Here is a 23,337-nt window from a genome sequence, read left to right as displayed (position 1 = left end):
TCCTGCATATTTATTTCAACAAAGAATGGAGTTCGAGAAGTAATTGAGCCATATGTTGCCAGGTAACTAGATTAATATGTACAATTGAAGGTAAAACAACAACAACTTGTATTTATATAGCGCCTTTAATGTAGCGAATTGTCCCAAGGCGCTTCACAGGAGTATTATGAGATAAAAAATTTGACACCGAGCGCATAATAAGAAATTAGCGCAGGTGACCAAAAGCTTGGTCAAAGAGGTAGGTTTTGAGGAGCGTCTTGAAGGAGGAAAGAGAGATAGAGAGAAGGAGAGGTTTAGCCTGGGAGTTCCAGAGCTTGGGGCCTAGGCAACAGAAGGCACCAATGGTTGAGCGATTATAATCGTGGATGCTTAAGAGAGCAGAATTAGAGGAGCGCAGACATCTCGGGGGGGGGGGGGGGGGTGGGGGGGGCTGGAGGAGATTACAGAGATAGGGAGGGGCGAGGCCATAGAGGGATTTGAAAATAAAGAACACACCAAATTGATGATGCATTTCCACTTATATTCTTTACACAGTCCAGCTCAGAAAGGTACAACTGTTTCCATAATGTCATCAGTATTACTGTTTCAACAACATACAAAATCTACACAAGTAAACAGAGGCGCCAATATTTTGTTGTCTGCAACTATCTGATGGATGGAGGAAGTCATACTGGTGCCATTCCCTCTTTAATCCAAAAAATTATTTGGTTAATGCCAGTCTATCTCCATGTTTACAAATACATAGATTGGCATAGTTGCAAATGTTTTTTTGATGACAACAGACCTTTTATCAATATTGTGAGTAGAAGACCCCACCACATGTAAAGCAGCAAAGTATGAGCATAATATCACCAAATAAAATGGAAAGGACAAGATAGCTTCTTACTATATAGCTCTGGACTGCTGCTGAGAATTGCGCTCTTCTGTCTGGTTCAGTTCATTCTGAAAATGAAGCAGCCGTTGCCTCAGTTTGTTGACCTCTGTATCGTAACTCTCAGGAAACTGGTCAGCTTTTTCCAGCTCCTGCCTTTGACGCTCCAATTTAACATTAAAGACCTTAATATCCTGTAATAACTGGACCTCGGACTCCTGTGTCCTGAACATATAAAATAAGTTTTTCCTGTTATAAAGCTATTACATTAAAGTAATTTATATCACAAAAAGAATATAGAAAGGCATAGAATGAAAACAAACTGCAGGATATAATTAACTATCTGGGATGTTGCACAGAATATTTCTAAAGTTCTAAATGGAAAAGAGTAAAATGATTTAAAATATAAATTGTAAAACAACAGCTGCTACTTAGAAAATCAAATAATTTGCATGAAGAAAGAAGATATAGGTATGTTTGAACAGTCAAAGTATATGGTACAAGACAACAAATGATCCCCATGCACTAACATAAGAAAAATAAGAAATAGGAGCAGATGTAGGCCATTTGGCCCCTTGAGCCTGCTCTGCCATTCAATAAAATCATGGCTGATCTGATCATGGACTCAGCTCCACTTCCCTGTCCGCTCCCCATAACCCTTTACTCCCTTATCAGTCAAAAATCTGTCTATCTCCGCCTTAAATATATTCAATGACCCAGCCTCCACAGCTCTCTGGGGCAGAGAATTCCATAGATTTACAACCCTCAGAGAAGAAATTTTTCCTTATCTCAGTTTTAAATGGGTGGCCCCTTATTCTGAGACTATGTCCCCTAGTTTTAGTTTCCCCTATGACTGGAAATATCCACCTTGTCGAGCCCCATCATTATCTTATAAGTTTCAATAAGATCATCTCTCATTGTTCCGAACTCCAATGTGTATAGGCCCAACCTACTCAACCTATCCTCATAAGTCAACCCCCTCATCTCTGGAATCAATCTAGTGAACTTTCTCTGAACAGCCTCCAAGTATATCCTTCCTTAAGTACAGAGACCAAAACTGTATGCAGTACTCCAGGTGTGGCCTTACCAGTATCCTATACAGTTGTAGCAGAACTTCTCTGTTTTTATACTCTATCCCCCTTGCACTATAAGGATACTTATCATGATTGTGAGTCAGAAATGGTCATGAATCTGTTGCAAAGCAGAGTACTTCCTCCATACCTGTTTTGCAAATGACACCATAAGCACTTAAGCAGAAATTGCCCAGATGGAAATGCTGCAAATTCTGAGGCATTTTAATTAATTCCCAGCAATGACACCCAACATGTGGTGTCGTTTGCACAGCACGATGCTGATTGGTCTAGAAAACTGTATCTAAAAATATGAGGATACGATTTAGCATCAAATGTCTTGAATCCAGTATCGCAAAAATTCAGAATGTGCATATGGTATTTGGGAAACGAACAGCTTCTTGCCGTTTATAGTATGGTTTTTCCTGTTGGGCAGGCATAACTTCAGCAGAAGATCATGGAAACCCCAGACGGACATGTAAACGGAGTTTTCGCCGGTGTTCCGCCAAAGTTATGGCAATTGGGAGAATCTCCGAGGAAATTACCAGCAAAGGTAATTGCCACAGAAATCATTTTTAGAGTTTTCCAAAAGTGAGCATGCATAAACTCAGAAGTTCTTCTGTTTGAGGGCATTGATATGGTAGGTGTCAAGACTGGGTCAAATGAAAGGAGGGAGTGTTGGTGCTCTGGGCAAGGGGACATGGTTCAGGATAATGGCCGGGATTTTTGGGACAGTGACCGCACAGCTTACGCAGTCGTAAGTGCCCTGCAAGTTCCGGGTTTCCGCATACGATGCGCGTGTGCGAAAACCTGGAACTTGCGATCTGTCAAGATTCTGCTTGACAGATTGCATCCATCCGCAGGAAATGGACATTCGCTGGCGCAGAGATGGGTGGGCCCGAAATTCAGGGTCCCGATAAGGCCATTGCCGCCGGTATGCAGCGGCCAGGCGGCGGAATCCAATGACTGCCGATTTCTGGGCGAATGGCCGCCGCCAGCCAAATTCAGCAGGGGGTTTTTTCTGGCGGTCCCCACTTCTGCCCCGCCACTGCCGAGCGGCCATAAGTGTGTCATCAGTATGCATACCACCGGGACCCCCTAACCTCCGCCGAAATTCAGGCCGAAAATTCTAATGCCTGCCGAGCGGTGCCCCCGACAGCTTTCTTTGTCGGTGCACCTTGTATTCTCTGTGCCCTGGCTTCGCGGCGGCCATTAAAGGCAAAGGCTCACTGCTGTGGCTGCCATTTTATTTTTTTTGCCGGCCGACTTCCATGTTGGCCGGACTATTGTACCAACAGGCAGCTTGGCACCCCCTCTTGGTGACGCAGACGCACGATGATGTCACCACCGCTCTGCTGCTGAGTGACAGTGGCGGAGAATCCGTCTCGTCTCCACTTCAGCCCCTCACCAGCACTTACCATCGCACTCCCATCCTCATTATGACCGACTACCTGACGCTTCAAAAAAAAGGACAAAGAGCTGAATATCGATCAAGGGTTGACCTCAACCCACCCAGCAGTGAAAACACTTTAAAAAATGGTAAGTGCGCTAGGTTTCTGGTGGGCCTGAATTTTGGCCCCGGGATATTTGCCCAGTGAATGCCCACGAAACTCTTATGCCTGGTAAAAGCAGTCATAAGGTCTTCTTTTACCAGCATAAGGGTATAAAATAAATATTAAAATATATATTTATTCATGATTTCAACATTCAAAAACCTTTAAAATTAGTTTAGGTTATTTTTGGTCCCTTTAAAAATGTTTACATTTATTTTTCAAAAAATTAAATTTTTGCTTTAAATGTTTAATTAAATTGTATTTTAATTAATTTTGAACATGTGATGATTTATTTTTATTTAAGTATTGTGTCTCCACTTCAGCCCCCCACTAGCACTTACCATCGCACTTCCATCCTTATTATGACCGACTTCCTGGCCGCTTCAAAAAAAAGGACAAAGTGCTAAAGTGTTTTTTAGGGAATTTCTTAATCCCCATTGTGATTGGTTGTGCTGGACCACGTGATCCCAGGGATGCTTGCGAACCGCATGTGCCCCTGGCATATGTGGGCCTTTACGCAGGCGTATGCCTGCAGGCCCAGGACTGCAAGTGTCCGAAGGTCTGGAGCAATCAGGTGTGTTATGTCTTGAATAAAGAGTCAGACTAGATACTGCAAGCTCAAAGTAAGGTGTGGTCGTAGTCCTTTATTACAGATCTCAAAGTGCCTCTCCAGCCTGTGAGGCCTCCTTATATACAGGTGCTCCCAAGGGATTGTGGGATCCCTTGGGACTCCAGGGGATAAGCCCTCTGGTGGTTAGACATGGTATTTACAGGTTTACATACATAACAAAGTGGGTGCGTACTTTTCTTGTGGTTCAGAGGCATTCGGCCATGGCAATGGCAATAATATGCTGCCTTACAGCTCTGGCAGCTCACAATACTGCTGGCCTACGTTCTTTCTCAGCATCTTCTGGTTTCTCATCCCCTTCTTCATCTTCCTGCTCCACTTCCTCTACATGCAGCTTCAAGGTAACTCCCCTTTAAATAGCAGGATTGTGGAGCATGCCGCAAATTATTATTAATGTTGACACTTACTCTGAGCTGTGGTGAACTGTCCAGTTGTAACCATTGATTCTGGACTTTAATGGTTTGCTCAATCAGAACCCATGTTGCTGCATGCCTTTACTATATCAGCGCTCTGGGGTTAGTGCAGGAAAGTGGAGTTGAGGTAGAAGATCAACCATGATCTTACTGAATGGCGGAGCAGGCTCGAGACGCCAAATGACCTACGCCTGCTACTATTTCTTATGTTCTTATGTTTTGCATCTGTGCCTGAGTTCCCGACAGAAGTCCCAGCAACCATCCTACTACCCCATGTTCTGGATGGAACAGAGGGGGTATTGAGGACTGGCGCAGTATGAAAGCAAGAAACCTGCATGACTCGCTGCCTGTAGTCACAAACAAATTGAACATTGAGCGAATGGAAATCCTTCCTGTTGAGAAACAGTGCTGGTTCATGATGGGCAGCACGCTTGGCTATGTTTACAGTCTATGATGCCCTGCACCTGTGAGAATCCAGCATTGTGGGTAAATCCCAATGCTCTTTCTTCTTGCTTGACAGATGATGGGAATGCAAACAAACTGTTGATGCCTCGCAAACGATGCATTAGTGACCTGTCAGATTGCAATGTGCACAGCAAGCTGACTAATGTTGATGTCACCAGAAACAGTTGCGAACAAGCCAAAGGGGTCAGGTGCTTCTTATCCCTGTTGGGTCATGTTGAGAGACAACAGCGCTACCCAAAATCTTCTGCCCAGATCATCCTGACTGTTGTGTATCTGTAAAGCATGCACTCCCATGTTCCGCCACCAGGAGTGCATCCCCTGAAGTCCCAAGGGGTCCCAGCATCCCTTGGGAGCAATGTATATAAGTCGGTCTGTTCCTCACTCTGGAGTGTCTTAATAAAGACTGAGGTCACTGTTACTTTAACCTCCCTGTGTGCCGTCTCATCTGTTAGGAACACAATAACTGGCAACGAGTATATGAATCCAACACAAAGATGCAGCAAACTGTGGGCATCCTGGAGAAGTTCTCGGAGGGTGAGGACTGGGAAGCCTATGTCGAATGGCTAGACCAGTACTTTGTAGCCAACGAGCTGGACGGTGAAGGAAGCGCTGCAAAAAGGAGAGCGGTCCTCCACACAGTCTGCAGGGCACCGACCTACAGCCTCATGAAGAATCTTCTGGCTCCAGTGAAACCCACAGATAAGTCATATGAGGAGCTGTGTATACTGGTTCGGGAGCATCTTAATCCGAGGGAGAACGTGCTGATGGTGAGGTATCAGTTCTACACGTGCCAGCGATCTGAAGGTCAGGAAGTGGCGAACTACGTCGCCGAGCTAAGGCGACTTGCAGGACAATGTGAATTTGATGGCTACCTGGAGCAAATGCTCAGAGACCTTTTTGTACTGGGCATTGTCCACGAGACCATCCTACGAAAACTTTTGACTGTAGAGACACTGACCCTCAGTAAGGCCATTGTGATAGCACAGGCGTTTATATCCACCAGTGATAACACCAAACAAATCTCTCAGCACACAAGTGCTAGCAATGTTCATAAATTAACTGGAACCGTGTTTGCGAGCAGAAATGTACAGGGCAGAAACCACGAGCCTGCAACTGCCAGCAGGCCTCAGGTGACCCAGATGACTCAGAGTCCGCAACAAAGGATGAATGCAAGGCAATTCACACTTTGTTGGCATTGTGGAAGCTTCCATTCAGCCTATTCATGCCGCTTCAAAGGGTATGTTTGCAAGAGCTGTGGAACAATGGGGCACCTCCAACGAGCTTGCAGACGAGCTGCAAGCTCTGCAAAACCTGCTAACCACCACGTGGCAGAGGAAGATCGGTCCATGGTGGATCAAAGCAATTTCGAGTCTCAGAGAGAGGAGGCAGATGCTGAAGTACACGGGGTACACACATTTTCGACGAAATGTCCACCTATAATGCTAAATGTAAAATTGAATGGCTTACCCATAGCCATGGAACTGGACACTGGCGCTAGCCAATCCATCATGAGTAAAAAGATGTTTGAGAGACTGTGGTGCAACAAGGCACTCAGACCAGCCCCGAGCCCCATCCACACGAAACTGAGAACATACACCAAAGAGCTTATCACTGTCCTGGGCAGCACCATGGTCAAGGTCACCTACGAGGGCACGGTGCACAAACTGCCACACTGGATTGTCCCGGGCGTTGGCCCCACACTGCTTGGAAGGAGCTGGCTGGGCAAAATACGCTGGAACTGGGATGACATCCGAGCGCTATCACATGTCGATGAGGCCTCATGTACCCAGGTTCTTAACAAATTTCCTTCCCTTTTTGAGCCAGGCATTGGAAACTTTTCCGGGGCGAAGGTGCGGATCCACTTGGTCCCAGAGGCACGACCCATTCACTACAAGGTGCGAGCGGTACCTCACATGATGAGGGAGAGAGTGGAAATTGAGCTGGACAGGCTGCAATGCGAGGGCATCATCTCCCCAGTGGAATTCAGTGAGTGGGCCAGCCCGATTGTTCCAGTACTCAAAAGTGATGGCACGGTCAGGATTTGCGGCGATTATAAAGTAACTATTAATCGTTTCTCGCTACAGGACCAATACCCGCTACCCAAGGCAGGCGACCTATTTGCGACGCTGGCAGGAGGCAAGACGTTCACCAAGCTCGACCTGACTTCGGCCTACATGACGCAGGAGCTGGAGGTGTCTTCGAAGGGCCTCACCTGCATCAACACACAAAAGGGACTGTTCATCTACAACAGACGCCTGTTTGGAATTCAGTCGGCTGCAGCAATCTTCCAGAGAAACATGGAGAGCCTACTCAAGTCAGTACCACGCATGGTGGTTTTTCAGGATGACATATTGGTTACGAGTCGGGACACCGTCGAGCACCTACAAAACCTGGAGGAGGTCCTCCAGCGACTGGATCGCGTAGGCCTGCGGCTGAAGAGGTCGAAATGTGTCTTCATGGCAATAGAAGTGGAGTTTTTGGGGAGCAAGATCGCGGCGGACGGCATTCGGCCCACAGATGCCAAGACAGAGGCTATCAGGAACGCGCCCAGGCCACAGAACGTCACGGAGCTGTGGTCGTTCCTGGGACTCCTCAACTATTTTGGTAACTTCCGACGTTAAGCACCCTCTTAGCACCCTACATATGTTATTGGGTAAAGGTGAGAACTGGGTATGGGGAATGCCAGAAACATTTTATGCTCCAACAAGCTGCTTGTATTGTATAACCCATGTAAAAGACTCGTGCTAGCATGTGACACGTCGTCGTACGGAGTCGGGTGTGTATTACAACAAGCTAACATTGCGGGGAAGTTGCAACCTGTTGCCTATGCCTCCAGGAGCTTGTCTAAGGCCAAGAGGGCCTGCAGCATGAGTGAGAAAGAGGCATTAGCCTGTGTGTTTGGTGTAATGAAAATGCATCAGTAGCTGTTTGGCCTCAAATTTGAGCTGGAAACTGATCACAAGCCCCTCACATCCCTGTTCGCTGAAAACAAGGGGATAAATACTAATGCCTCAGCCCGCATACAAAGGTGAGCTATCAGCGTATAACTATACCATCCGCCACAGGCCAGGCACCGAGATCTGTGCGGATGCTCTCAGTCAGCTACCATTGCCCACCACGGGAGTGGAAATGGCGCAGCCTGCAAACTTGTTGATGGTGGCACAGCTTGCAGACTTGTTGATGGCCATGGAAGCATTTGAAAATGATAAATCACCTGTCACGGCCCGCCAGATTAGGACTTGTACCAGCCAAGATCCTTTGCTGTCCCTAGTAAAAAAAACTGTGTACTGCATGGGAGCTGGGCCAGCATCCCCATTGAAATGCAAGAGCTAATCAAGCCGTTCTAGCGGCGAAAGGACGAGTTGTCCATTCGGGCAGACTGCCTGTTGTGGAGTAACCGCGTAGTGCTACCCAAAAAGGGCAGGGAGACATTCATCTCGGATCTCCACAGCACACACCCGGGTATAGTAATGATGAAAGTGATAGCCAGATCCCACATGTGGTGGCCCGGTATCGACTCTGACTTAGAGTCCTGTGTACGGCAATGCAGCGTGTGTGCTCAGTTGCGCAACGCGTCCAGAGAGGCACCACTAAGTTTGTGGTCCTGGTCCTCCAGACCATGGTCAAGGATCCATGTTGACTATGCGGGCCCGTTTCTCGGTAAAATGTTCCTGGTGGTGGTGGATGCTTTTTCAAAATGGATTGAATGTGAAATAATGTCGGGAAGCACCGCCTCCTCCACCATTGAAAGCCTGAGGGCCATGTTTGCCACCCACGGCCTGCCTGACATACTGGTCAGTGCAATGGACATGGTCCCATGTGGATCATGGGCACGGTGATAGCTAAAGAAGGGAGTAGGGTGTTTGTAGTCAAACTAGACAATGGACAAATTTGTAGAAAGCACCTGGACCAAACAAGGCTGCAGTTCAGAGACTGCCCTGAACAACTCACAGCAGACACCACCTTTTTCGAGCCCACAACACACACCCAAAGGATCAACGACACCACCCCGGACCAGGAAATCGAACCCATCACTCCCAACAGCCCAGCAAGGCCAGACTCGCCCAGCAGCCCTGCAGGGCCAACAACACGCCAGCTCAGCGAGGGCACAGCCAACACACCAGAACAGACATTTGTACCGAGGTGGTCCACCAGGGGAAGAAAAGCTCCCCACCACCTCACCATGTAAATAGTTTTCACTTTTACTGGGGAGGGGGGGCGGAGTAATGTTGTGTATCTGTAAAGCATGCGCTCCCATGTTCCGCCACCAGGGAGTGCATCCCCTGAAGTCCCAAGGGATCCCAGCATCCCTTGGGAGCACTGTATATAAGCCGGCCTCTAAAGCCTGTTCCTCACTCTGGAGTGTCTTAATAAAGACTGAGGTCACTGTTACTTTAACCTCCCTGTGTGCAGTCTCATCTGTGTTAGGAACACAATACTGACAAGTTCAGCAGAATGTAATATTCTAGCCTTAGGAAGGCCTAATTGCTGCAGTAAATCTAATTAATTGATCTCAGTGGGGTGGAGATTGAATTTTCACCGAATGTAACTAACAGATGAAAACCACGGAAAAGACTCGGTTCCCTTTCCGTTCCCTTAAAGAAATACTTTTTCGTCCGTTTTTCTTTGGGCCTTAGGAACCCCGTTCTGGAACGGCATGGTATGGCTCTGACTTCCACTTCTCCAGGGAGGCAGGAGCCTCTACTGTAACGCTACAAGCCCACTCCAATTAATCAAATGACCCAATTCCCAAGATTTGGGACGAGTCAATGCAAGCATAGCAGCAGATGGAAGTTCTACCCTCCAAAAAGGTCTGTGGAGTAGCCTACTCATTGTTCACAGGAAAAATCAAGCCTCAGTAACATTTATAATTCAAGCATTTGACGGTAATGACGTTTTGGATACAGGCCTGTAAAGAGAATTCCCCCAGGGATACACAGAAAAGCTTTCAACATAAAATAATCATCAATGGAATAATTAGTTATTGATTAGCAATAATCAGTTAAACAATGCTGTACCTTTTTAAAGCCTCATGTAATAATATGTATTTGGATTTCAAATGGCCAATTTGAGTTCCTGAGAGTTTTCCAGCAGAAAACAACTGAAAGTTAGAAAAGAAAGTTATGTTTGAGTAATAGTGTATTGTATTATATTACAAAAAAAATCACATCTCATGATTGTTGGTCCTTAGCCAATGTAATCAGAATTAGTGGAGAAAGAAATTGATTAATATTTCCATCTGTAATAGCTCACAATGTAATGCACAACAAAATTACATTTTTGTGCTTGTAATACTGGCAAACCAACAGGCCCCGGAAATCTGTATGCTGTAATCGTAGCAGTTAGGTTGGGATCGCGTCTGATGATGCTCTCCAGCCCTGATCTTGATAAATTTTGTGGGGTCAGTGAGATAACATCTCTCTTGCATGGGGTTGATGAATGCCCACTTCACTATGGGTGAATCCTGAAGGCACTCCCCCTCCCCAATGACAGAAAGTTCTGTCTTTTCCACAGAGACCTCATGCAGTCCTCCCCTCTGGCCTTTGGTTAAGGGGACTAAACTTAAAAAATCAGCCTATCTGTAGGGCACTTCCCTTGCCTGGACCTCACCCCACCCCCCCTGATGGGGTCTTCTGGAGGAAGTATGTCTCAGCTGACTACATGAACTTTCCTCTGGTCTTACACTTGGCCAGTCATGGCTCAGGAAGTAGGACCTCCCAGCATCGTTGGACCTTCCTGCCTATAGGCTCACCACTCTGACATGATTGTTAGGGGTGGAAAGGGGCTCCATATAAGGCTGACCAGGATTTCCTAATTAAGTTTGGCACTTAGCGTATCAGGGTTTCGTCCTTTTGCCGAGCACTTCTGATGGACTCTTGCAAGAGTTATCGAGGGACACAAGCAGAAAAGCCAAGTAAATCCGACATCATAAAATCTAAAACAATACTAAAACTAGTAAACATCCCCTAAATAAACCTGATATTTCAAGCCAAATATGTTCCACATAAAACGGAGTCATTTGCGTTTCCTACAGAACCTCCAGTTGAGCTTCAGACCCCATATGTTCTCCATTATATACACCAACTACTTCCACCTCCGTAATATTGCCCACCTCTACCTCTACCTCATTGGCCGATGAGACCCTCGTACGTCCCTTTGTCGCCTCCAGACCTGACTATTTCAGTGTTCTCCTGAGCGCTACCCTCCATAAACTTCAGCTCATCCAAAATTCTATGCCTGTATTCTACCCATACCAAGTCCTGCTCACTGCTCACCCATTACCTCTCTCCTCATTAACCTACATTGGCTCATGCTTCAAATTTAAATTCATGTTTAAATGCCTTAATGGCCTCAACCAACCCCATCCACTTGCATCTCTAGACCTACAATCCCCTCTATTCCTCCACTGTAGCCTTGTGAATCCCAGCCTCCTTCTGTCCGACCATTGGTGGCCATGCCTTCAGTCACTTATGCCCCGCACTCTGTAATTCCCACCCTAAACTCTTCTGATTCTCCATCAAAATCTCCTCCTTTAAACCCTCCTTAAAACACAATGCTTGCCATCCATTTTCTGATTACACCTTTATGAAGCATATTGGGCTTTTTTCTACATTAAAAGGTGTTGTTAATTGCTGTGTAATTGATTTAAAAATGATGATTGACAGGTTGCTAGACCCAATCTATTCATGTACAATCCTTTAATTATCAACTATCATGAAAAGTATGCTGCAAAACAAGAGGCTTATACATCTGTATCAGAGCTTGCAATAGTCTTTAATGATACTGGGTCTGAAATTCCGGCCTCGAATAGAGTTAAACAGACTTGAGTCAAACAGAGTATTTGAGCAGAGTTAGTATCTGTGGCAAGGAACACCCTTTGGAACGCCTTTATGCAGAGTTAAGCAGAGTTAAATTGGGTATAAGTAGTGAGTCTTATATTTTTGTATTAAGTAATCGAAGAATTAGAGAGTAAAAGTAGTGAGTCTTGTACTTTTCCTGTTTTAAACGAACATTAACGATACTGTCATTTGTCTAGTGTGTAATTTGGTATTTAACTCAGGAACAGTCGCAGGCAACTACTAGTCACATGACTAGTGAAATTGCCGCTTGCGCAACATTGGCGATCCAGATGGGACGATTTTGAGTTAAAATAAATTAAATTGTTAAGAAAGACAGAAGAGAAATGACAGGAAAAGGTGCAACCTCCCAGTCGTGGGAAGAGCAGTTTAACCAGACCCTGATTGAAAATGTCAGGGGGTGGCTTGAAACAATGAGCTCACCCGGATTTCCCGGAGGAGACTCATTCTTTGACAAAACTAAAAAGGAAAAGAAGAAGAGTCAAAATGTGTCTTAATGGCAGTATGTTATGCAGAATTACTTAAGCAGAGAGACCTTAACAAAACTTTACAAAACCAAGGGGAGCAGGAAAAATCAGGACTTCAGACAGAAGGAGGAAAATTGACAGACGAGGTTGAGAGATTGAGGCTTAAATTGGCAGAACAAGCCAATCAAATTGAGACTCTCCAAACAGATAAAAAAAACTCCATACGTTACATCTGACCTCTAATATGGCTATGGCAGAAAATAACAAGCAAAAAGGAAGAGAAAATGAGGCAGAAGTGCACAGAGGCTCAAAACCAAGTATATGATTTAGAAAACAAAGGTCGCGAATTAGCAGCCGGTCTTAGGTTCCTTCAAGCGGCTCACATGACCGATAAGGCAAACAGAGCAGACCACACTGTGCAGGAAAACTATCAAAGAATTAGAAAGCCAATTGATCGTGCAAAAGGGTGTTATGCATGCTTTTGGGGAAGACGGCCCCCAAGTACTCCAGCAAAATGGAGAGAACCAGGGAAGCGCATGTAATAGTGACCCTTGTAGCGGCAATGGTAGCTCAGGTACAGACCGCTGGGAGTATCATCCACCCCCACAGGCACCTGGCCATGACCCACCCCGATACCCAGGATCCTCGCAGAATGATCCTATCCCCATGCACCCTGTAACTACGACCCGTACTCCGGGAGCAAATGCCAATGCACCCTCTACATACGTAACCCCCTTCTCCATAACCCAGTTGAAGGATTTAGCTAAGGAAGTGGCCCCGTTCGACGGGAAGAACTACCATTTATGGAAAGCAGCTCTAAACCAGATCGCAATAATGGGTGGTTTAGACAACGTAAAGACAGTTACATTTATACCCCTATGTGTGGGACCTATTATTTTCGGAGCCCTTCCCCAAGCACAACAGCAAGGCACAGGCACTGTCATGTATTCAACCAGCATTGTAACCCATGTATAAACTGACCTAAGTTGTACACCGTGAGAACACTGACCACTAGGTGGGAGACACTCTTAACCTGGACCTTCAGGTATAAGAGGGGAAGCTCCACCCACCTTCATCACTTGAGTGCTAAGGAATAAAGGACAGGTCATAGACTGACCTTCTCTCAAGCATGGGCCTCGTGTGCATTTATACTGTGTAGTAAGGACGTATCAATGGCGACAAGAAACTGGGATTTAAACCACGCGAGCATGGCCACTAGCAGAACAGACGAGAGGTACTGTGTTAAGGAATGGTTGGGACAGAGATTCAACATTTTTAAAGCAGCACACAGTTCTCCAGGCAGACAAGGGCAGTCAGGCATGCCCCAACATGTAGTCGAACCCAGAGGGGGAGTTCGACAGAGACAATGGCAAGCTGAACAGCGATTCATGCCATTGCAAGGGACAATGCGGCCAGTAATGGGGCCATCAACACCTGTTAATGGTGCACTCAAGGACAATAACAGGGGCAGTCAGGGACGATCGACTGGCAAGGGACCTTTTGTTTCAAACCGCAACTCATGCTGGAGGCGTGGAGGCATACATTCAGCCGGAGTTTGCAGAGATGAACAAAGTACCTGCAGAAATTGACACTGGGGGAAATCGCTGGAAGCTGAAGTTCAGTGAGTTCATGTGGAGCACGTATACAGTTCATACACCAGGACGCCACCGATAATGATGAAAGTGCTCCTCAATGGCATCCCAGTATCAATGGAGTTAAACACGGGTGCCAGCCAGTCCCTGGTGGGTATCAAACAGTTCGAAAAGTTGTGGGCATCCAAGGCCAGGAGGCCAAAATTATCGCCGATTGACGCACAGCTACGGACTTACACAAAGCAGATCATTCCGGTGCTAGGCAGCGCCACGGTAGTCGTGACCCACAAAGATTCGGAGAACAGGTTGCCACTCTGGATTGTCCCAGGGGACGGTCCCGCACTACTGGGGAGGAGTTGGCTTGCTGTCATGAACTGGAAATGGGGCGATGTCAATGCAATTTCCTCTGTGGAGCAAGTATCATGCTCACAGATCCTGGACAAATTTGACTCATCATTTCAACCCGGCATTGGCACTTTCATGGGGGCCAAGGTAGTGATTCACATAAACCCAGACGCCAGACCAGTACACCACAAGGCCAGAGTGGTGCCGTGCGTGATGCGGGAAAAGATAGAAGGCGAATTGGACCGCCTGTTGAGGGAAGGCATCATCTCGCCAGTCGAATTCAGTGACTGGGCGAGCCCGATTGTGCCGGTGCTCAAGGCGGATGGGTCGGTCAGGATATGTGGCGATTACAAGGCCACCATCAATCGGGTGTCACTCCAAGACCAGTACCCGCTACCGAGAGCGGAGGACCTCTTTGCGACGCTATCCGGTGGCAAACTTTTTTCAAAATTGGACCTGACCTCAGCTTACATGACCCAGGAGCTGGCGAGTGAGTCGAAGAAGCTGACCACCATTACGACACACAAGGGGTTGTTTGAGTACAACAGATATCCGTTCGGGATTCGCTCGGCCGCCGCGATCTTCCAACGAAATATGGAAAGCTTCCTCAAGTCGATTCCAGGGACGGTGGTTTTTCAGGACGACATCCTCATTACGGGTAACGATAGTGAAGAATACCTCCACAACCTGGAGGAGGTGCTACGCAGACTGGACCGGGTAGGTCTGCGACTGAAAAAGGCGAAGTGTGTCTTCCTAACTCCAGAGGTAGAATTCCTGGGGATGAGGGTAACAGCAGACGGGATCAGCCCTACTGCATCCAAGACGGAAGCGATCCAGAGAGCACCCAGACCCCGTAACACGACGGAGCTGCATTCGTTCCTGGGGCTCCTGAACTATTTTGGCAACTTTCTTCCCAAATTGAGCACGCTGCTAGTGCCGCTACACGTGCTCCTATGCAAAGGTCACGAATGGGTCTGGGGGGAGAGCCAGGAAAGGGCTTTTAATAGAGCACGCAATTTGTTATGTTCCAACAATCTGTTAACGCTCTATGACCCATGTAAGAAACTTGTGTTAACGTGCAATGCGTCGTCCTATGGTGTCGGGTGTGTGTTGCAGCATGTCAATGCCAAGGGTCAGTTACAGCCGGTAGCTTATGCCTCCAGGAGTCTGTCCCAGGCAGAAAGGGGCTACAGGATGGTAGAAAAGGAGGCGCTCGCATGTGTATATGCGGTAAAGAAAATGCACCAGTACCTGTTTGGCAGGAAATTTGAGCTGGAGACAGATCACAAACCCCTAACGTCCCTTTTGGCCGACAACAAGGCCATAAATGCAAATGCATCGGCCCGCATACAGAGGTGGGCACTCACGTTAGCTGCCTATGACTACACAATTCGGCACAGACCGGGCACCGAAAACTGCGCCGATGCACTCAGCAGGCTCCCAGTAGCCACCACTGAGGGGGCTACCGAGCATGGTGCTGAGATGGTCATGGCTGTTGAAGCTTTCGGAAGCGAAGGCACACCCGTGACAGCCCGTCAGATTAAAGTCTGGACAAATAGAGACCCGCTATTGTCTCTAGTCAAGAAATGTGTCCTGAATGGGGACTGGGCAGCCACGTACAGGGCATGTCCTGAGAAATTTAAACCATTTCACAGGTGCAAGGATGAACTCTCGATTCAGGCCGATTGCCTACTGTGGGGAAACCGCATAGTCATGCCCCAGATGGGCAGAGAGGTGTTCATCAGAGAACTCCACAATGGGCACCCGGGCATTGTCACGATGAAGGCAATTGCCAGGTCACACGTTTGGTGGCCAGGGATAGACGCAGATCTGGAACTTTGTGTTCACAGGTGCAACCCGTGTGCCCAGCTGGGCCATGCGCCCAGGGAAGCCCCCCTTAGTCCCTGGCCCGCCAAGCCTTGGTCACGCATCCATGTGGACTACGCAGGTCCTTTCATGGGGAAAATGTTTTTGGTTGTAGTAGACGCCTACTCCAAATGGATCGAGTGTGACATTTTAAATTCAAGCACATCCTCTGCCACGGTAGAAAGTCTACGGGCAATGTTCGCCGCCCACGGTCTACCGGACATCTTGGTCAGCGACAATGGCCCGTGCTTCACAAGCACTGAATTCCAGGACTTCATGGCAGGCAATGGAATTAACCATTTTAGAACGGCACCGTTCAAGCCGGCCTCAAACGGCCAGGCAGAACGAGCAGTGCAGATAATCAAACAGGGGATGCTCAGATTCCAAGGGGGTTCCCTACAAACCCGCTTATCACGCCTCCTGTTGGCCTATAGATCCCGACCACACTCGCTCACAGGGGTTCCACCCGCAAAGCTACTAATGAAAAGGACGCTCAAAACCCGATTATCCCTTATGCACCCCACCATGAAAGAAATTGTCAAGAGCAGGCGGCAGTCACAATATGACTACCATGACAGTAATGCGAGGGCGCGATGTATTGATGTAAATGATCCTGTTTTTGTCCTCAACTACGCTGCAGGGCCCAAATGGCTCGCAGGCACTGTGGTTGCCAAAGAGGGAAATAGGATTCTGGTCGTTAAACTTACCAATGGACAATTCTGCCGCAAACATGTGGATCAAACAAAAAGGAGGTTCAGCAACCCCATAGAAGAAGCAGAGGAAGAAAACGATATAGAGTTCACTCCACCACAGGTGACCGAACACCGGAACCAAAGGGAGGAGAGCCCAGTCACTGTGGGCAGTCCGGACAGGCCTGTGGCACTGCAAACAGCAGACACTCAGGCCAGCGCCCAACAACCGGAGCCCCAACTCGGGCGCTCTACAAGGGAGCCAGAGAGACTCAATCTGTGATCCCAATAAGACTTTGGGGGGGGAGGTGATGTTATGTATTCAACCAGCATTGTAACCCATGTATAAACTGACCTAAGTTGTACACCGTGAGAACATTGACCACTAGGTGGGAGACACTCCTAACCTGGACCTTCAGGTATAAAAGGGGAAGCTCCACCCACCTTCATCACTTGAGTGCTAAGGAATAAAGGACAGGTCACAGACTGACCTCTCAAGCATGGGCCTCGTGTGCATTTATACTGTGTAGTAAGGACGTATCAGGCACCTTAACGGACATGTGGGTAGCCGTAGAAGCAGCCGCTGGAATAGATAGTAAAAACCCAGTCGACAAAATGGCCCAATTTAAACAAGGAGAACAGGAACACCCTGTCGCCTATGCAGGAAGAGTGTGGATTGTATTTAAAACCGTCTTTGGAGCAACTTTAGATAGGACGAACCTGACAGATGCCCTAAGTACACAGTGGCGGAAAACCTTATGTTCCCACGCCAATGGTCATAGTAAAGCATCAGTAAAACATTTTGAAGCCTCTGATGAGACTCACACAGAAGCATGGATTATTAGGCGCATGACTAGTGCATGGAGAGAGTACCAGGAAACCCCCAAACCCACCATCCAAAAAGGACGAGCGCATGTATATCAGACAGCCCCCGGACATGGACACGGTCAGGGACAATGGAGGGTAGAAGGACCACGTGATCACGGCCCCTATAACCCCGGTCCAAGGAATTCATCTGGACCCCCCTGAGGGCCATGTTATAACTGTGGAGAGACCGGACACTGGCAGAGTCAGTGTTACAAACCTAGGGCCACCCCCCGATCTGATCAAAGGAGTGGAAAGGAGAGAATGAACCCATACTAATGTGTCCTTACTATACAGTATAAATGCACACGAGGCCCATACTTGAGAGAAGGTCACTCTGTGACCAGTAATCTTTAATCCAGCACTGAAGTGATTAAGGTGGGTGGAGCTTCCCCTTTTATACCTGTAAGTCCAGGTTAGGAGTGTCTCCCACAAGTTCACCACCTAGTGGTCAATGTTCTCACAGTGTACAACTTAGGTCAGTTTATACATGGGTTACAATGACAGTTAAATACATGACATCACCTCCCCCCAAAGTCTTATTGAGATCACAGGTTAAGTCTCTCTGGTGGTTTACGCTCTCTTGTAGAGTGCCTGAGTGCGGGCTCCGGTTGTTGTGCGCTGGACTGAGTGTCTGCTGTTTGCGGTGCCTCAGGCCTGTCCGGACTGCCCACAGTGACTGGGCACTCCTCCGCTTGGTTCCAGTGTTCGGTCACCTGTGGAGGAGTGAACTCCACATCGTGTTCTTCCTCTGCTTCTTCTATGGGGTTGCTGAACCTCCTTTTTGTTTGATCCACGTGTTTGCGGCAGATTTGTTCATTGGTAAGTTTAACTACCAGAATCCTATTCCCCTCTTTGGTAATCACAGTGCCTGTGAGCCACTTAGGCCCTGCAGCGTAGTTAAGGACAAAGACAGGGTCATTGACATCAATACATCGCGCCCTCGCATTCCCGTCATGGTAGTCACATTGTGACTGGCGCCTGCTCTCAACAATTTCTTTCATGGTGGGGTGTATAAGGGATAACCTGGTTTTGAGCGTCCTTTTCATTAGCAGCTCTGCGGGTGGGACCCATGTGAGTGAGTGTAGTTGGGATCTATTGGCCAACAGGAGGTGTGATAAGCGACTTTGTAGGGAACCCCCTTGGATTCTGAGCATCCCCTGTTTGATTATCTGCACTGCTCGTTCCACCTGGCCGTTTCAGGCCGGCTTGAATGGTGCCGTTCTGACATGGTTGATACCATTTCCTGCCTTGAAGTCCTGGAATTTAATGCTTGTAAAGCACGGGCCATTGTCACTGACCAAGACGTCCGGTAGACCATGGGCAGCGAACATTGCCCGTAGACTTTCTACCGTGACAGAGGATGTGCTTGAATTGAGAATGTCACACTCGATCCATTTGGAGTAGGCGTCTACTACAACCAAAAACATTTTTCCCATGAAAGGACCTGCGTAGTCCACATGGATGCATGACCAATGCTTGGCGAGCCAGGACCAGGGGCTAAGGGGGGCTTCCCTGGGCGTATTGCCCTGCTGGGCACATGTGTTGCACCTGCAAACACAAAGTTCCAGGTCTACATCTATCCCTGGCCACCAAACGTGTGACCTGGCAATTGCCTTCATCATGACAATGCCCGGGTGCTCATTGTGGAGTTCTCTGATGAACATCTCTCTGCCCATCTGGGGCATGACTACTCGGTTTCCCCGGGCAATCGGCCTAAATTGAGAGTTCATCCTTGCGCCTGTCAAATGGTTTGAATTCCTCAGGGCATGCCCCGTACGTGGCTGCCCAGTCCCCATTCAGGACATATTTCTTGACTAAAGACAATAGCGGGTCTCTATTTGTCCAGACTTTAATCTGACGGGCTGTCACAGGTGAGCCTTCGCTTTCGAAAGCTTCAACAGCCATGACCATCTCAGCAGCATGCTCAGTTGCTCCCTCGGTGGTGGCTAGTGGGAGCCTGCTGAGTGCATCGGCGCAGTTTTCAGTGCCCGGTCTGTGCCGAATTGTATAGTCATAGGCGGCTAACGTGAGTGTCCACCTCTGTATGCGGGCCGATTCATTTGCATTTATGGCCTTGTTGTCGGCCAAAAGGGATGTTAGGGGTTTGTGATCTGTCTCCAGCTCAAATTTCCTGCCAAACAGGTACTGGTGCATTTTTTTTTTACAGCATATATATATGCAAGTGCTTCCTTTTCTACCATCGTGTACCCCTTTCTGCCTGGGACAGACTTCTGGAGGCATAAGCTACCGGCTGTAACTGAGCCTTGGCATTAACATGCTGCAACACACACCCGACCTCATAGGACGACGCGTTGCACGTTAAAACGAGTTTCTTACATGGGTCACATGGCGTTAATAGATTGTTGGAGCATAGCAGCAAATTTCGTGCTCTATCAAAAGCTCTTTCCTGGCTGTCCCCCCAGACCCATTCGCGACCTCTGTATAGGAGCACGTGTAGCGGCTCTAACAGCGTGCTCAATTTGGGAAGAAAGTTTCCAAAATAGTTCAGGAGCCCCAGGAACGAACGCAGCTCTGTCATGTTACGGGAATGGGTGCTCTCTGGATCGCTTCTGTTTTGGACACAGTAGGTCTGATCTCATCTGCTGCTACCCTCATCCCCAGTAATCCTACCTCTGGAGCTAGGAAGACGCATTTCGCCTTTTTCAGTCGCAGACCTACCCGGTCCAGTCTGCGTAGCACCTCCTCCAGGTTGCGGAGGTGTTCTTCAGTATCATAACCCATGATGAGGATGTCGTCTTGAAAAACCACTGTCCTTGGAATCGACTTGAGGAGGCTTTCCATATTTCGTTGAAAGATCGCGGCGGCCGAGCGAATCCCAAAGGGATATCTGTTGTACTCAAACAACCTCTTGAGTGTCGTGATGGTGGTCAGCTTCTTCAACTCACTCGCCAGTTCCTGGGTCATGCAAGCTGAGATCAGGTCCAATTTTGAAAAAAATTTGTCACCGGATAGCGTCGCAAAGAGGTCCTCCGCTCTCGGTAGCGGGTACTGGTCTTGGAGTGACACCCGATTGATGGTGGCCTTGTAATCACCACATATCCTGACCGACCCATCCGCCTTGAGCACCGGCACAATCGGGCTCACCCAGTCACTGAACTTGACTGGCGAGATGATGCCTTCCCTCAGCAGGCAGTCCAATTCGCCTTCTATCTTTTCCCGCATCACGCACGGCACCGCTCTGGCCTTGTGGTGTACTGGCTTGGCATCCGGGTTTATGTGAATCACTACCTTGGTCCCCATGAAAGTGCCAATGCCGGGTTGAAATAGTGAGTCAAATTTGTCCAGGACCTGTGAGCATGATATTCGCTCCACAGAAGAAATTGCATTGACATAACCCCATTTCCAGTTCATGACAACCAGCCAACTTCTCCCCAGCAGTGCCGGACCGTCCCCGGGACAATGCAGAATGGCAACCTGTTCTCCGAATCTTTGTGGGTCATGACTACCGTGCTGCTGCCCAGCATCGGAATGATCTCCTTTGTATATGTCCGTAGCTGTGCATCAATTGGCAATAATTTTGGCCTCCTGGCCTTGGACGCCCATAACTTGTCGAACTGTTTGATACTCATCAGGGACTGGCTGGCCCCTGTGTCTAGCTCCATTGATACTGGGATGCCATTGAGGAGCACTTTCATCATTATCGGTGGCGTCCTGGTGTATGAACTGTATATGTGCTCCACATGAACTCACTGAACTTCAGCTTCCAGCGATTTCTCCCAGTGTCCATTTGGCCTTGTGGGGCTTACATCGTCCCCGTCCTCCTTGTACATCAACCGGGCTGCAGGCTTCCTGCACATACGCACCAAGTGACCGCTGACATTGCAGTTTCTGCAGATATATTGCTGATAGCTGCAAGCTCTGGCTGTGTGTTTGCCTCCACACCTCCAACATGAGCCGTTGTTGGACACAAAAGGTCCATTACCAGTCGATCGTCTCTGACTGTCTCTGCAACTGTCCTTAAGCGCGCCATTGACGTGTTGATGGCCCCATTACTGGCCGCATTGTCCCTTGCGATGGCATGAATCGCCGTTCAGCTAGCCACTATCTCTGTTGAATTCCCCCTTTGGGTTCGACTACATGCTCAGGCATGTCCGATTGCCCCTGTCTGCCTGGAGAACTGTGTGCCGCATTAACAATGTTGACTCCCTGTCCATGAAATGCATCCCAGGGTAATAAAAGAGATGGCGGAAGTTATAGCAGATGCATTCGTTATAATCTACCAAAATTCTCTGGACTCTGGGGAGGTACCAGCGGATTGGAAAGCAGCTAATGTAACGCCTCTGTTTAAAAAAGGGGGCAGACAAAAGGCAGTTAACTATAGGCCGGTTAGTTTAACATCTGTAGTGGGGAAAATGCTTGAAACTATCATTAAGGAAGAAATAGTGGGACATCTAGATAGGAATAGTGCAATCAAGCAGACACAGCATGGATTCATGAAGGGGAAATCAGGTTTAACTAATTTACTGGAATTCTTTGAGGATATAACGAGCATGGTGGATAGAGGTGTACCGATGGATGTGGTGTATTTAGATTTTCAAAAGGCATTCGATAAGGTGCCACACAAAAGGTTACTGCAGAAGATAAAGGTACGCGGAGTCAGAGGAAATATATTAGCATGGATAGAGAATTGGCTGGTGAACAGAAAGCAGAGAGTCGGGATAAATGGGTCCTTTTCGGGTTGGAAATCAGTGGTTAGTGGTGTGCCACAGGGATCGGTGCTGGGACCACAACTGTTTACAATATACATAGATGACCTGGAAGAGGGGACAGAGTGTAGTGTAACAAAATTTGCAGATGACACAAAGATTAGTGGGCAAGCGGGTTGTGTAGAGGACACAGAAAGGCTGCAAAGAGATTTAGATAGGTTAAGCGAATGGGCTAAGGTTTGGCAGATGGAATACAATGTCGGAAAGTGTGAGATCATCCACCTTGGGGAAAAAAACAGTAAAAGGGAATATTATTTGAATGGGGAGAAATTACAACATGCTGCAGTGCAGAGGGACCTAGGGGTCCTTGTGCATGAATCCCAAAATGTTAGTTTGCAGGTGCAGCAGGTAATCAGGAAGGCGAATGGAATGTTGGCCTTCATTGCGAGAGGGATGGAGTACAAAAGGAGGGAGGTCCTTCTGCAATTGTATAGGGTATTGGTGAGGCCGCACCTGGAGTACTGCGTGCAGTTTTGGCCACCTTACTTAAGGAAGGATATACTAGCTTTGGAGGGGGTACAGAGACGATTCACGAGGCTGATTCCGGAGATGAGGGGGTTACCTTATGATGATAGATTGAGTAGACTGGGTCTTTACTTGTTGGAGTTCAGAAGGATGAGGGATGATCTTATAGAAACATTTAAAATAATGAAAGGGATAGACAAGATAGAGGCAGAGAGGTTATTTCCACTGGTAGGGGAGACGAGAGCTAGGGGGCACAGCCTCAAAATACGAGGGAGCCAATTTAAAACCGAGTTGAGAAGGAATTTCTTCTCCCAGAGGGTTGTGAATCTGTGGAATTCTCTGCCCAAGGAAGCAGTTGAGGCTAGCTCATTGAATGTATTCAAATCACAGACAGATAGATTTTTAACCAATAAGGGAATTAAGGGTTACGGGCAGCGGGCGGGTAAGTGGAGCTGAGTCCAC

The 23,337-nt window shown here is 47.8% G+C and overlaps 1 protein-coding gene across 3 annotated transcripts in view; it reads right to left on the bottom strand.

Moving 5' to 3' along the window:
• ccdc146 (coiled-coil domain containing 146) overlaps positions 1 to 23,337 on the bottom strand; it is a 228,758-nt gene that overhangs the window by 145,505 nt on the left and 59,916 nt on the right. The window contains exons 3-4 of one of the 3 annotated variants that reach the window (XM_070896626.1): positions 10,019 to 10,101; positions 887 to 1,096 (exon numbers count right to left, since the gene is read on the bottom strand). The exons of 1 other annotated variant lie outside the window; for it this stretch is intronic. In XM_070896626.1, the coding sequence (XP_070752727.1) occupies positions 887 to 1,096; positions 10,019 to 10,101 (293 nt within the window). The remainder of the gene's footprint in view (positions 1 to 886; positions 1,097 to 10,018; positions 10,102 to 23,337) is intronic. One more of the 3 variants, XM_070896627.1, reaches the window with a different exon arrangement.

Source organism: Pristiophorus japonicus, chromosome 13 (genome assembly GCF_044704955.1).
Source record: "Pristiophorus japonicus isolate sPriJap1 chromosome 13, sPriJap1.hap1, whole genome shotgun sequence".
Classification (NCBI taxonomy): Eukaryota; Metazoa; Chordata; class Chondrichthyes; family Pristiophoridae; genus Pristiophorus; species Pristiophorus japonicus.
Note: the sequence above shows the minus strand (reverse complement) of the source record. Positions and strands in the feature narration are given on the sequence as shown.